This window comes from Dendropsophus ebraccatus, chromosome 3, assembly GCF_027789765.1.
Source record: "Dendropsophus ebraccatus isolate aDenEbr1 chromosome 3, aDenEbr1.pat, whole genome shotgun sequence".
NCBI lineage: Eukaryota > Metazoa > Chordata > Amphibia > Anura > Hylidae > Dendropsophus > Dendropsophus ebraccatus.
This window is the reverse complement of record NC_091456.1, coordinates 121,319,669-121,334,213: the sequence shown is the minus strand read 5'-3', so window position 1 is coordinate 121,334,213 and position 14,545 is coordinate 121,319,669. Positions and strand designations below refer to the sequence as shown.

The window sequence follows — 14,545 nt, the reverse complement described above, 5'->3', positions numbered from 1 at the left end:
ATTCTCTGGTGCAAAGTGTAGTGGTGTCTGGTGTAGTAGTGTAGTGATCAGTGAACTCGCTGAATGTACGGGTTTGGCAACATTTGTCCGAATCCAAACACTTGGAATTTGACTCCCGGCGGCTGGAGGAGTTGAATGGGCCCTAGGGACAATGACACAGCATATTGCGGTATTTATTTATGTTTTCCAGGACTTCCTAGTTTGGAAAGTTCAGAGGCTTTTCCAAGGTCATGCAATGCTGCAAGCTGAAATGCCCCCTCCCATCCCTATCCTTGCTTTGTTGACAGCTAGCATGTAGTCTGCGTACCAAGCAGGCTCTTGGATGGAAAAAGGAGTGAGGAGGCATTCCAGCACCTTGGAAATGTTGTTTTGATACTCGGCACAGGAGAATAAAATCATTGTTCTATGTTATAGACGTACAGACAGATATATGAAAGGTACTGTGAGTCTCCTTGTTCTAACAGCTATTTAACTATGTCAGCAGTTTGGAATGTGAACTCAGATTTACTTTAAAGAGTAACGGTCATTAATTATTTTTTTTCCAGAAATCAATAGTACAAGCGATTTCAACTAATTTGTTTTTTTAGGCAAAAAAAGCCTCTTTCTGTACTCAAAAAGCTGTTTTCCTCCCTCCCTCACATCTTATATGTGCATTATCAGACAAAGATGTCTTCATTACAGAAGAGCTAAGACTGGTTTGCTAAGTTATAACCTATGGAGGGGCCGAGGGGGATGGGAGGGCAGGGAGAGCAGATAAGTAACCCACCAGTTTTAAGACTGTCTGGGCACATAAAACACTGGATTGAGAGGTCAGAAAGGTCACTGCTAATCTGGGAGCATGGTGAGAGGTGTAGATTGATGAAGACTAGAGATGATCGAACATCAGGATTTTGCAGGTTCAATCGAATTAGAATATTCTTGAACCTGCAGTATTTGATTTCCGATGCCTTCCCGATCCGTGGAGAAGAAGACAGCCCGGGTACCGCCTGAAATTCAGGGATTCAGCCTATTACCTAGGCTGAATTCTGGCACTACAAGCCATTCAAATCCCGCTGGCGCCCACGTGACTTCCTCTTCCGGCTGTCCCACATTTTTAGAGGCCGGAAGTCCTCTAAGTTTTCTAAGCATTTCTAGGAAAGCACTCTTAAAGATGTATTGAAGACACGGATTTCTGGCCTTCTAAATCACTGTAGAGTCAAGGAGGTCAGAAGAGCTATGATGTCAGCGCCAGCGGGATCCGAACATCGGCATGGCACAAAAATGAAGCCGTGCAGCGAGAAATCAATCATCATGGGTGAGTATGCGTGCCAGCCTGCAGCTGGGGAGCAAATCTTGTACCTTTTTAAAAATGTTTTGTTTTGATATGTGAACTTCCATGTAACAACAAATGAGTTCAACAATCAAAACAAAAACAAAACATGTTGAAAATGCAACAAAAAAACAGTATGAACCCAATCTATTGGGGCACAGCTATAATTATTATAATTGCATACAAGAAATGTAGTGGACAACACCTGCTGTATAAAATTTGTATTGATAGAGCAAACAATATATTCACATGTCAGGAATAACCTGAATACAGTCAAGAGTTGCAAAAAGAATGAGATAAAATAATGAGTTTATTTCATTATTGTAGTCTGCAATTTTTATAACACCTAACGTTAGTTTTGAAATTCCTTGTTACATTCTCGATAACATTCCTCAGGCAGATCTGTAGTTTGAATATTCATGCTATTTTGATTTCCTATCTGGACATTACTTGCATTATTTATGTTGATAACTGTATTCTGTCCTGGAATCATTTGTTGTAGTGGAATTGGCAGCAATGATGACAAGTGAGCATAGACCTGAGACAATGCAGCCTGAAAATCTGCTGCAGTATATTGTTGCTGCTCAAAACAGTTAGCTAGGCTTTTAGCATGTTCCACTTGTTTATCAAATGCTTTTACATTCTGCATTTGTTGCCAAAGTTCTTGTTGCCTGTCGATCACACCCTGTTTGAATGTATTCCGCACTTGTTTCTCAAAGAGGTGGGACTTCTCATTTAATGCAGTTAAAGTGCCAAGAATCAAAGGTATCTTACTTTTTGGTGCCATAACCTTTGAATAAAATGGAATTACAGTGTCTGATTTGTTTTTATCGTTAATTGAGTTCATAAGAACTGCATTAGTCTGAAACTCACCCCACTTGGACAAGAAACCATCAGTAAGCAGAAGAACAACATAGGCAGAATTTTCCACAGCATCTTCAAGACTTTTGATAGGACTTACTCCTGCAGCCTCAAATCCTTCACAAAATGTTGTACCTTGGCCAATGTCAAGTTTATTTAGAACTCTGCATACCCGCATAGCTTCCTCTTGAACTTCTGGAACATGCAGAATGACAAAGCTGAAAAATGTCAAGGAAGAGGGCATATCAGATGAGGGGGCAGTTGTAGGTGGAGAAGCTAAGTTTGGAGGACTGAAGGCTGGGTTGGATAAATGAGTGCTTATAGAATTACTTTTGTCAGGGAATGATATACCAACAGGGGGCTCATGAGGTAAACCAGCAAATGGATTTCCAGATGGACAAGAGGTAGTCTGGAAGTTTTGTGTAGGGGTTTGTCTTTTATGTTGTTGTTCTCTAGCTTGTTCATCACTTTCCCCCTTAGAAACAACCATTTCCTTCCTCCTACTTTCAGTCTCACAAAAAGTTTTTGATGCAGATTCTGTTTGATTTGTGGTATCCAAAAGATTAGGTGTGTCCAAAGGAACAGACCCATAGTATGATTTTTTATTTTGAAGTTTAGCATTTATGGAGAAATCCTGCACATCTGACTTCTCCCTTTGGCTCTTGTGTTCCTGTGTTACAAAACCATTAGTGGGTGATTGACTAATTTGCAATGGACTGGAATTAAGAGAACTAAGGTGTGATGGTATGCAAATGGGAATCCCATGACTGGATAGATCAGAGCGTAATGTATGTGGCTCACTATCGGTATCTGAGGTTGGATTTCTACTCATCATGTTCTTGATAATGAACAGAAGTAACGGTCTTCAATTTCAATGTTGATCAAAATCCAGGGCTTCTCTAGAGTGCAGGGTGGACAGCACCATCACAGAAATACCGTTGAATGCATAATGCCTTGACTATAAGCAAAAAGAAGAAAAAGAAAAAAAAACTTTAGAGTCTGATGTTCTTTAATTTGTGTTCAAAACTAAGTTTTACCAAATTAAATGACTGACATGTCTGTCTAAAGTGAATTTATCAGCTACAATTCAAGTTCCAAACTGTTGACACTGTTAGACAGCGATTAAAGGTGATGAACTCCGGCTAAAATCTATTTTTTAACCGCACGACGACCCCGCTCTGAAATGCTGCGGTCCCGGGTGCGGCATGTAGCCCAAGACTGCGGCTATAAGCGGGCAAGGTCCGATCACCGTGCCCGCTAATTAAGTCTTCAGATGCAGCTGTCAAAGTTGATAGCTGCATCTGAAGACTCACTGCAGCCCATACCTGGTGGTCTAGTGGGGAGATCGCCCCCCTGTGACGTTATCACAGAGGAGCGATCCCCGCGTCTGGTGCTGGCCGGGGTCTGCGTCGTAATGGCGCTGATCCCGGCTCGGCATTCAAGTTGTATTATTAATTATTAATTCCCTCCCTTAATAAAAGTTTGAATCACCCCCCTTTTCCCATTTTCTAAATAAATAAAAATAAATAAATAAACAAACATGTTTGGTATCGCCGTGTGCATAATTGCCCATAATATTAATTTAACATATTCCTGATCTCGCACTGTAAACGGAGTAAGCGCATAAAAATTCAAAAGTGCAAAGTTGCGCATTTTTGGTCACATCAAATCCAGAAAAATTGTAATAAAAGGGATCAAAAAGTCGCATATGCGCAATCAAGGTACCGATAGAAAGAACACATCATGGCGCAAAAAATGACACCTCACACAGCCCCATAGACCAAAGGATAAAAGCGCTATAAAGGGTGCCTTCACACCTACCGGATCCACAGCAGATCTCACTTATGCGGATTCAAAGCGAGAACCGCTGCGGATCCGAAATCAATTCACCCCTATGATAGCACATATTCGCAGCGGGATTAACATCCCGCTGTGAATATGTGCTTTAACTCCCTGGTGCCCGCAGCCCCGCCGTCACATCCCCCATTCCCGGCGGCGGCACATCCCCCCCATCCCGGCCACATCCCCCCCCCCATCAGCCCATCTCCGGCCTGCCGCCGCGAGCATAATCTGAGCGGGACCGGAGCCGGCAGCGGGCTGGGGGTGGGCTGATGGGGGGGGGATGTGGCCGGGATGGGGGGATGCGCCGGGGGGCTGCGGGCACCAGGGAGTTAAAGCACATACTCACAGCAGGATGTTAATCCCGCTGCGAATATGTGCTATCATAGGGGTGAATTGATACCGGATCCGCAGCGGTTCTCGCTTCGAATCCGCAGAAGTGAGATCCGCTGTGGATCCGGTAGGTGTGAAGGCACCCTTAGCATGGAAATGGAGCGATTTAAAGGAACATTTGTTAACAATGGTTTGAATTTTTTACAAGCCATCAAATAAAATAAAAGTTGTACAAGTTGCATATCGTTTTAATCGTACCAACTTGAGGAACATATATAATATGCCAGTGTTTTTTTTTTTTATTTCACCGCGCATATAATGTTTTTCGGGTTTTGCAGCATATCTTATGCAAAAATTCAGCCTTTACAAAGTACAATTAGTGACGCAAAAAATAAGGGCTCATGTGGGTCTGTAGGTGTAAAAATGCAACTGCTATGACCTTTTAAGCACAAGGAAGAAAAAAAAACGCAAAAACGAAAATTAGCCCGGTCCAGAAGGGGTTAACCCCTTAAGGTCAAAGCCCATTTTCGTTTTTGCGCTTTTGCTTTTTCCATTTTATGTTTAAAAGTCCTTAGCACTTGCATTTTTTCACCTAGAGACTTATTTGAGTGCTTATTTTTTGCGAAACCAATTGTACTTTGCAATGACAGGCATTATTTTTCCATAAAATATGCAGCGAAACCGAAAAAAATCATTTGCGCTGTCAAATTGAAAAAAAAAAAACGAACTTGTTTTGATTTCGGGGAGTTTTGCATTTACGCCGTTCGCCCTATGGTAAAACTGACTTGTTATGCATGTTCCTCAAGTTGTTACGATTACAATATATAACATGTATAACTTTTATATTATGTGATGGCTTTTAAAAAATTCAAACCATTGTTAACAAATATATGTTCCTTAAAATCGCCCTATTCCCAGGCTTATAACGCTTTTATCCTTTGGTTTATGTGGCTGTGTGAGGTGTCATTTTTTCGCCATGATGTGTTCTTTCTATCGGTACCTTGATTGCGCATATACGACTTTTTGATCACTTTTTATTAAATTTTTTCTGGATTTGATGCGACCAAAAATGTGCAATTTTGCACTTTGGAATTTTTTTGCGCTACGGCCGTTTACCGTGCGAGATCAGTAATGTGATTAATTAATAGTTCGGGGTTAGGCGATCCCAACCTTGTGGTAGGTATTGGTAATAGTCAAAACATATCCCCTAAGGCTGAATACCGGCTTGCCCCAAGGTAAAACATAACTTAACTTTTAATAAATTGCTTATAAAATGCAAACGTGAGTGGTAGTGTATAATACAGTGTTTATGCTAAAATATACTTATGCTCATATACACATGTGTCTTAGCAGTGAAAGTATAGCCATGTAATGTACCCAGGTAATGTATTACTTGCTGGGATAGTTATATACGACTCTAGGGGCTCCGCTCAATGCTTGTAATAGAGTGCTAGCAGCGCTATAGACCAGTTATCACACTGTCGATATTGTACCGCTCTGCATTGTATGAATGCGCTATGAGCCGGTTAAACGGTTAGTGCGCTGTCTATATCGTGGAGACTCAGCTCCGTGCTGTATGAAAGTGCTATCAGTAATACAGATCAGTAACTGCACTGTCCGTACTATGATGAGTATTAGAGCCTGCGGACTCGCAGGCAATGATCAACACTAGGAGTCACTTAGAGTTAATAGCGAAAGGGGACCGCTGTACACTAGCAGTGATATGTCATAGCAGGCAGTATGTGCCAGAACTAGCTTATGACAATATCACGCTTACGAGTCCAAGACCTGGTACTACTGAGTGTACTGCGCTTTCCCCCCCTGTTAACATCACATATGCTAGTGGTATATGAAGTCTAGTTTAAAATAGCCATAGCCTCCTTGCTGACTAGTTTCGTCGGCAATACTCCGACTTTATCAAAGTTGGCGCTGGCGGGCGGGACTCTGGCGAGTGATTTATGCATCAGCCAGATAGCATCGCCCCTGATCGTAAGGGCATGGTCCAATCATAGATCCAGAATTGTGGAATGGGGCAGGACTGAATGTGGATCTCAAATGACGTAGTATTGAAGGGGAAGGATCCATATTCAAAATTGGCGGGGATTTTAACCAAACCCCGCCTCCTTGGCAGTTACTGTCTTGCGCTAGCTCCGGGACTTAGACAGAAAATTAGTCTAAGTTTGTGCGCATGCGTGCGGACTTAGTGCAATTTGTTGTTTCTCACGCGCGATCTCGGACTTAGAGTAATTCAGAGCTGTTAAAGCTCACAAGGCGCATGCGTGGGGACTTAGTGCAATTTATTGTTTCTCACATGCGATCTCGGACTTAGAGTAATTTAGAGTAGTTAAAACACAAGGCGCATGCGTGGGGACTTAGTGCATGTTCAAGTACCCGCATTGCTACTGCGCAGAATCACAGACTTAGAGTAATCAAACAGTATATTTCCAGCAACACGCATGTGTGGGGACTTAGTACATATTTTGGTGTCCGGAGTCAGATGCGCATGTCACCGGACTTTATCATTTTGATCTATACCGGATCCTGTAGGGGATGGATTCAATTAGAACCAACATGTAAGTAATGCCAATAGGATTAATTATACAGAAGTCATACCTTAGAATTATGATTGGATTATTTATCAGTTGTTACTAAACATAGGACCCGTACTGGTCTCTTATGTGTAAAATAGTTATATGTGCCCAGATCAGTTATAAACGCTGTAACTAGCCACTATACAGCAATTATTAGAGAAATGGAGTAAAAGTGAATCCCTCATTCAGTCCATGCGGGGCCAGAGTGTGCAAACGATAAATCCATCGTGCTTCGGCTTGGAGTAACTTCAGATCTAAATCTCCTTTACGTGGTCCGAGACGTATGGATTCAATCCCCCAAAAGGTCAGACCTTTTGGGTTGCCATTATGGTGTTCGTTAATGTGTCGGGCTATGCTTGTTTCTGTCCGGGTCCGTATATTACTGAGATGTGATCCTATGCGGTTACGGAATTGTTGAATTGTTTTACCAATATACAGTAAGTTACACGGACACTTGGCCGCGTATACAATTGCCTTCGTTTGACAATTGATGAATTGCCGGATAGTGTATGTTTTTTGATCTAACGGATTTGTGAACGTCTTGGTCTTGGGTAAGTATTTGCAATAGCTACAAGTCCCACAAGGGTAAGAACCCTTGATATCGGACTTTAGCCATGTTGTGACTGAACTTTTTGATGATGGATTTGAAAAGTGACTGTGAACTAGGTAATCTCTAAGATTCCGTCCTCTTCTATATGTAATGCTGGGAGTGGTGGAAAGCACATCTTTAAGGTCGGGGTCAGCCTGTAATATCGGCCAATATTGTTGTATGATTTGTCGGACCTTGTGATGTCCAGAGTCGAATGTTCCAATACATCTAATGGTCGAAGATGATGTGGCGATGTATTTATTTTTATTGAGTAGACTGTTCCTATCAGTTGTTCTGGCTCTGAAAAAAGCCCGATGCAGAACTTTTTTGGGGTACCCCTTGCTTAGAAATCTATGGTATAGTGTATTACACTCTTCCATGAATGCTTTTTCGGTGGAGCAATTTCTGCGCGCCCTCAAATACTGTCCCACCTGGATTCCTCTTTTAAGGGGGGCGGGGTGAAAACTGCGCCACTGCAGAAAACTATTGGTAGCCGTGGGTTTGCGGTAGATACTGGTGGAAAGGTCCCCATTAGTTCCAATCGATATAGTAAGGTCGAGGAAATTGATACTAGTGGTATGAATCTCACTAGTCAGGACTAGGCCAATTTTATTGGTATTCAGGGCTTTGACGAAGTCATTGAAGAGCGCTACATCTCCGTCCCACAAAAGGAGGACGTCATCGATGTAGCGCCCCCATAATATGACATGGTCTGTAAATTTCTGTAGATCATCGTTAAATACGTGGGTGGCCTCCCACCAGCCGAGATAGAGATTGGCATAGGTGGGGGCACAGCTAGTGCCCATGGCCGTGCCTGTCATTTGAAGATAAACCTTCTGATCGAATATGAAGAAATTATGAGTTAGTAGAAACTGTAGTAGCTGTACGATGAATTCGTTGTGAGGGATAAATGTATTTCCTCTACTGCACTAAGTCCGCACGCATGCGCACCAACTTAGACTGTTTGATTACTCTAAGTCTGGGATTCTGCGCAGTAGCAATGCGGGTACTTGAACATGCACTAAGTCCCCACGCATGCGCCTTGTGTTTTAACTACTCTAAATTACTCTAAGTCCGAGATCGCATGTGAGAAACAATAAATTGCACTAAGTCCCCACGCATGCGCCTTGTGAGCTTTAACAGCTCTGAATTACTCTAAGTCCGAGATCGCGCGTGAGAAACAACAAATTGCACTAAGTCCGCACGCATGCGCACAAACTTAGACTAATTTTCTGTCTAAGTCCCGGAGCTAGCGCAAGACAGTAACTGCCAAGGAGGCGGGGTTTGGTTAAAATCCCCGCCAATTTTGAATATGGATCCTTCCCCTTCAATACTACGTCATTTGAGATCCACATTCAGTCCTGCCCCATTCCACAATTCTGGATCTATGATTGGACCATGCCCTTACGATCAGGGGCGATGCTATCTGGCTGATGCATAAATCACTCGCCAGAGTCCCGCCCGCCAGCGCCAACTTTGATAAAGTCGGAGTATTGCCGACGAAACTAGTCAGCAAGGAGGCTATGGCTATTTGAAACTAGACTTATGCCGATTCATATACCACTAGCATATGTGATGTTAACAGGGGGGGAAAGCGCAGTACACTCAGTAGTACCAGGTCTTGGACTCGTAAGCGTGATATTGTCATAAGCTAGTTCTGGCACATACTGCCTGCTATGACATATCACTGCTAGTGTACAGCGGTCCCCTTTCGCTATTAACTCTAAGTGGCTCCTAGTGTTGATCATTGCCTGCGAGTCCGCAGGCTCTAATACTCATCATAGTACGGACAGTGCAGTTACTGATCTGTATTACTGATAGCACTTTCATACAGCACGGAGCTGAGTCTCCACGATATAGACAGCGCACTAACCGTTTAACCGGCTCATAGCGCATTCATACAATGCAGAGCGGTACAATATCGACAGTGTGATAACTGGTCTATAGCGCTGCTAGCACTCTATTACAAGCATTGAGCGGAGCCCCTAGAGTCGTATATAGCTATCCCAGCAAGTAATACATTACCTGGGTACATTACATGGCTATACTTTCACTGCTAAGACACATGTGTATATGAGCATAAGTCTATTTTAGCATAAACACTGTATTATACACTACCACTCACGTTTGCATTTTATAAGCAATTTATTAAAAGTTATGTTTTACCTTGGGGCAAGCCGGTATTCAGCCTTAGGGCATATGTTTTGATTAATTAATAGTTCGGGCGATTACGTGCGCAGCGATACCAAACATGTTTATTTATTTGTTTATTTAATAATTTATATTTATAAAATGGGAAAAGGGGGGTGATTTGGACTTTTATTAGGGGAGGGGATTTTTTAGTAATAAAAACACTTTTTTACTTTTATTTTTACATAAACTAGAAGCCCCCCTGGGGGACTTGTATATAGACAGCACTGATCTCTCATAGAGATCAATGCTGTGTATATACACAGCAATGATCCATTATATCGGTGATAGATTGCTATGGCCTGCTGCAGGCCATAGCAATCTATTGCCGAGCCGGGATCAGCGTCAGTGCGACGCTGAGGCCCGGGCCAGCCAGAAGAACGGATCTCCCCCCGCGATCGCATCGCGGGGGGGGGAGATCCGTGCCACTAGACACCAGGGATGTGCAATACAAAGCACTTCAATGCAGCTGTCAGGTTTGACAGCTGCATTGAAGTGCTTAATTAGCCGGCGCGGCAACGGGACCCGTGCCGGCTAATAGAGGCACTGCCCAGGCCGTTCAGAGCGGGGTCCTGGCGGGACCTCGCTCTGAACACCCCCCACGGCACCATGACGCACCAGGTACGTCATGGGTCGCTAAGGGGTTAACATGTTATGACATAGGGAAAGTAAGACAAATATCTAATGTTCACAAATTGTATGTACCTGAAGGGTCCAGCAGGAGGCGTAGTATATATAGAAGTATATGTAGAAGTATAGAAATAAAAGTCTATGTAGAAAGTATAAGTAGTGGAATTATCCCGATGCTTGTGCTGCTCGATGCCCATGCTATCTCCCTCACTCCCTGTGCTGCTTGGTGCCTGTGTGATCTCCCTCCCTCCCTGTGCTGCCCAAGTCCATGCAGCGGGGTGAGCAGCAGATAAGGAGCGCTCACCATGCTGAATGACACCAGGCAGCACAGGAAGGGTGGGAGATTGCATGGGCACCAGGCTGCACGGTTAAGGAGAAAGATTGCATGGGCACCGGGCAGGACAGGAAGGGAGAGATCACATGGGCACCGGGCAGGGGGGATGATTCCACTACATACCACTCCTACTTCTACATATACTGCGCCCCCTGCTGGACACTTCAGGTACATACACCTGGGTCGAGAGAAGTTGAAGCCTGCCTTATGTAATAAATTGAGGGAACTATACATGCATTTCCCGTAATTAGTGTATATTAGGAATTTGTCTAACTTTGCTTATGTAATAACATAATAACAGCCCTCGCTGCACGATAATCTAGCCATGTAAAAAGCTCAGTAAGAGAGTGCCAATCTATCGGATCGGAGCTAGATTATCGGTAATATTGGGCCGTTCATGACGGCCCTTTATGAGACCTGGGATCAGATTATGGTTGAGACGCACTTGCATGCCCAGAAGGATTTAGGCAGTTCTGAAAGCCAAAAGGTGGATTTAAAATATGCTAAGACCAGTATTAAGTGACAGCCCCCTTAACCCTCTGCCGGTCTGAGCATACATTACCTGTTCCATGTTGAAGCGGGCCAGCACACTGATTGGTTGAGCGGGAAGTGCAGCGGGAAACCCCTGAAGCAAGCCGGAGTATGGAGCAGGTAATGTATGTACCAGCCGGCGGAGGGTTAAGGGGGCTGTCACTTACATCGTTGCAGCGGGATCTCAATCACGCTGCGAGTATGAATTCTCATTTAAAATGACCGGCAAGGGATCCGCAGACGATTTTGCTGTGAATTTACAGCGTGAAATCCACTGCAGATCCATTACATGTTAAACTGACCTAAATATATAATTAAAATTCTGATTTGTTACAAAAAAAACAGTAACAATGTATTTAAATCCTTCACGTCAGCAATCTGTATATATAATTTCCTACTGCACATACCTCATGCAGTAGGAATATATACATACGTTCCTGACTGGGGGGCTGTAGATGTGTGCGGAACCACTGCAGTGAGGTGAGAGCGGCCCCACACACATCAGTGTCAGCATAATGGCAGCTGCGATCCCTCCTTGCCCATTATAAAAATATATATATTTTTAAATAAACATATTATATATCAGACATGTCAAACTGGGGTCGCAGGAAGGGTGAGTCTATGGGGGAGGGCTGGCTGCTACATAAGGGGCTATGGGGGAGGGCTGGCTGCTCCATAAGAGGCTATTGGGGAGGGCTGGCTACTATAAACGAGACTTGGGGAGGGCTGGCTACTTCATAAGAGACTAAGGTGGAGGGCTGGCTACTATATGAGACTACTGGGAAGGGCTGGCTACTATATAAGAGACTATGGGGGAGGGCTGGCTACTATATAAGAGACTATGGGGAGGACTGGCTACTATATAAGAGACTATGGGGAGGACTGGCTACTATATAAGAGACTATGGGGGAGGGCTGGCTACTCCATAACAGACTATGGGGAGGGCTGGCTACTATATAAGAGACTTGGGGAGGGCTGGCTACTATATAAGAGGCTAAAGGGAGGGCTGACTTCTATATAAGACTATGGGTGAGGGTGGGCTTCCATATAAGAGACTATTGGGGAGGGCTGGCTACTCCATAAGAGGTTATGGGGAGGGCTGGCTACTATATAACGGGCTATTTGAGAGGACTGGCTTCTATATAAGACTATTCGGGAGAGCTGGCCTCTATAAAAGACACTATTGGGGAGGGCTGGCTTCTATATAAGAGACTATTGAGGGTTGACTACTATATGCGGCACTACTGGGAGGGATGGCTAATATATGGGACATTTGGGGGGGGGGGTGACTATTATATGGGTCACCATTGGGAGGGCTGGCTACTATGTGGGGCACCAATAGTAGGGCTAATTACTATGTGAGGCAATATTGGGAGGGCTGGTTACTATATGGGACACTATTGGAGGGGTTGGCTACTGCATAGGGCACAGTTATGGGATTACCTACTGCTTGGGGGAAAATAATGGGTAACCATTGGGGTTGGGGTTTTAACCATATCATAGCAACTTATCTTATAATTTATCATAGTGCACAGTGCTGGGGGATGCTCACCACTGCCAGTTGTACCCCAACCAGCCCTGTAGGTAGAAAAATAAAAGCGCTACAGCTCTTAGAAGGCGGGGAGGAACACTGCATTAATTTAAAGGGAATGTACCATCAGGCCTGGGTTGAAGCACTGGAGGCAGTCCGATCCACCCCCAGTGGTAGAGAACCCCCACCCCTCTATGATATGGTTCCATTGATTCTAATAGAGCAGTGTCATAGAGGGGCGGTGGTTTCCTCCCACTGGGGGTGTGTCTGCCCGCCTCCAGTGCTTCAACCCAGGCCTGATGGTACATTCCCTTTAAAGTGACTGTACCACCAGGCCTAGGCTGAAGCACTGGAGGCGGGCCGACCCACCCTTAGTGGGAAGAAACTCCAGCCCCTTCATGACATGACTCCATTAGAATCAATGGAACCCTATCATAGAGGGGTTTCCTCCCACTAAGGGTGGGTCAGCCCGCCTCCAGTGCTTCAGCCTGAGCCTGGTGGTACAGTCACTTTAACCTGGACATCGGGGCATCAATGGGCTCGGTCCTGAAGGGGTTAAATGACTGAGTCTGCATAACTATGCATATGCTAACTAGTAACAACCCAGTTCAGAAATGTCTGCTCAGCCAGTGGGGAGGTGACAAAAAAAAATGCTGCTGAAGTAGACTCACTGCTAACTTAAAAGGGGTTATCCGGGGCTGTAATATTTTGTATATATATATATATATGAACTAATTGTTTGTCGTTGATCACTGCCACATTTACACCAGAATATAGCTTAAATTCTGGCTATTTAACCATTTTTGCACAATAATTTGTCCATGTAAATGGCCTGTAAGTTGAGGGCACCAATATAGATGGGTACAAGTTTGCTTGTTTTATATAGTCAGCCCAATTTATACCATATTCCCACATTTGTGGTGCCCGCATGAAGACAAAACCATGTCTCCAGTTGGTCAGCAATGGTTTTGGCAGGACTGACATGGGGAGATGGTTTCAGTCACAGTAATGTTTTGCATCTGTTCTATTGATGGAAATAAACTTTTCTAGACACACTGCCTTTGGACGCTGTCACATCTTTAGCTTTTTGAGCACGAGACACTGACTCCAGGGATTACTGAGTTTCGCATTAATTTATAATTTCCATAAATCACTGATACATAAGTGTCGGGTGATCCCAACATGGCGACCAATGAGGAAGTGAAGAGCAGTACCAGGCAGGAGCGCACTCACACCGGCCACAGCGCGCGCGCTCAGCAGACTGCAGGAGTACACTCACACTGCCCTCACTCGTCTCACCACTCAACTCTTATTGGCTTACGGTCTATTTCTTACTGCACGTTACATTGGAGCCCAGCAGACCGAGAGTCCTCGGAACTCCGGTGGTGACGTGACGGAGCGAGGCAGCTTCCTCATTGAACACTTTGGACGTTGCCTCAGCAGTGGGTGGTAGAGTATATCCTCTCCGTTGAGTGTGATGTCAGCAAGAGGGGCGGGGCCTCGACCGGAAGTAGGGAGCTGCTGCACCATATACTGTGCGGTAATACTGTGCAGAAACACAGGAAAGGAAGCTACAATGTCCGCAGTAACACGGTGCGTGTGCGTGTGCGTGTGCGTGTGCGTGTGCGTGTGCGTGTGCGTGTGCGTGTGCGTGTGCGTGTGCGTGTGCGTGTGCGTGTGCGTGTGCGTGTGCATACAGGGGGAGAGGACTGGTGTGTGTGTGGGGTCTGTATACAGGGGAGAAGACTGGTGTGTGGGGGGTCTGTATACAGGGGGAGAGGACTGGTGTGTGGGGGGTCTGTATACA

At 44.6% G+C, this 14,545-nt stretch overlaps 1 protein-coding gene across 4 annotated transcripts; it reads right to left on the bottom strand.

Moving 5' to 3' along the window:
• Positions 1-1,601: 1,601 nt before the first annotated feature.
• Positions 1,602-14,294, bottom strand: LOC138787311 (TIR domain-containing adapter molecule 1-like). 4 transcript variants are annotated; one of them, XM_069964548.1, is made up of 2 exons: positions 14,046-14,294; positions 1,602-3,128 (listed from the first exon to the last, which is right to left on the bottom strand). In XM_069964548.1, the coding sequence occupies exon 2, from the start codon at positions 3,003-3,005 to the stop codon at positions 1,662-1,664; it is 1,344 nt and encodes a 447-aa protein (XP_069820649.1). In that variant the 5' UTR covers positions 3,006-3,128; positions 14,046-14,294; the 3' UTR covers positions 1,602-1,661. The 4 variants fall into 4 exon arrangements, with proteins under 4 accessions (XP_069820649.1, XP_069820648.1, XP_069820647.1 ...); XM_069964547.1 differs by having other exon boundaries at positions 14,060-14,294; XM_069964546.1 differs by having other exon boundaries at positions 14,074-14,294.
• Positions 14,295-14,545: the final 251 nt, after the last annotated feature.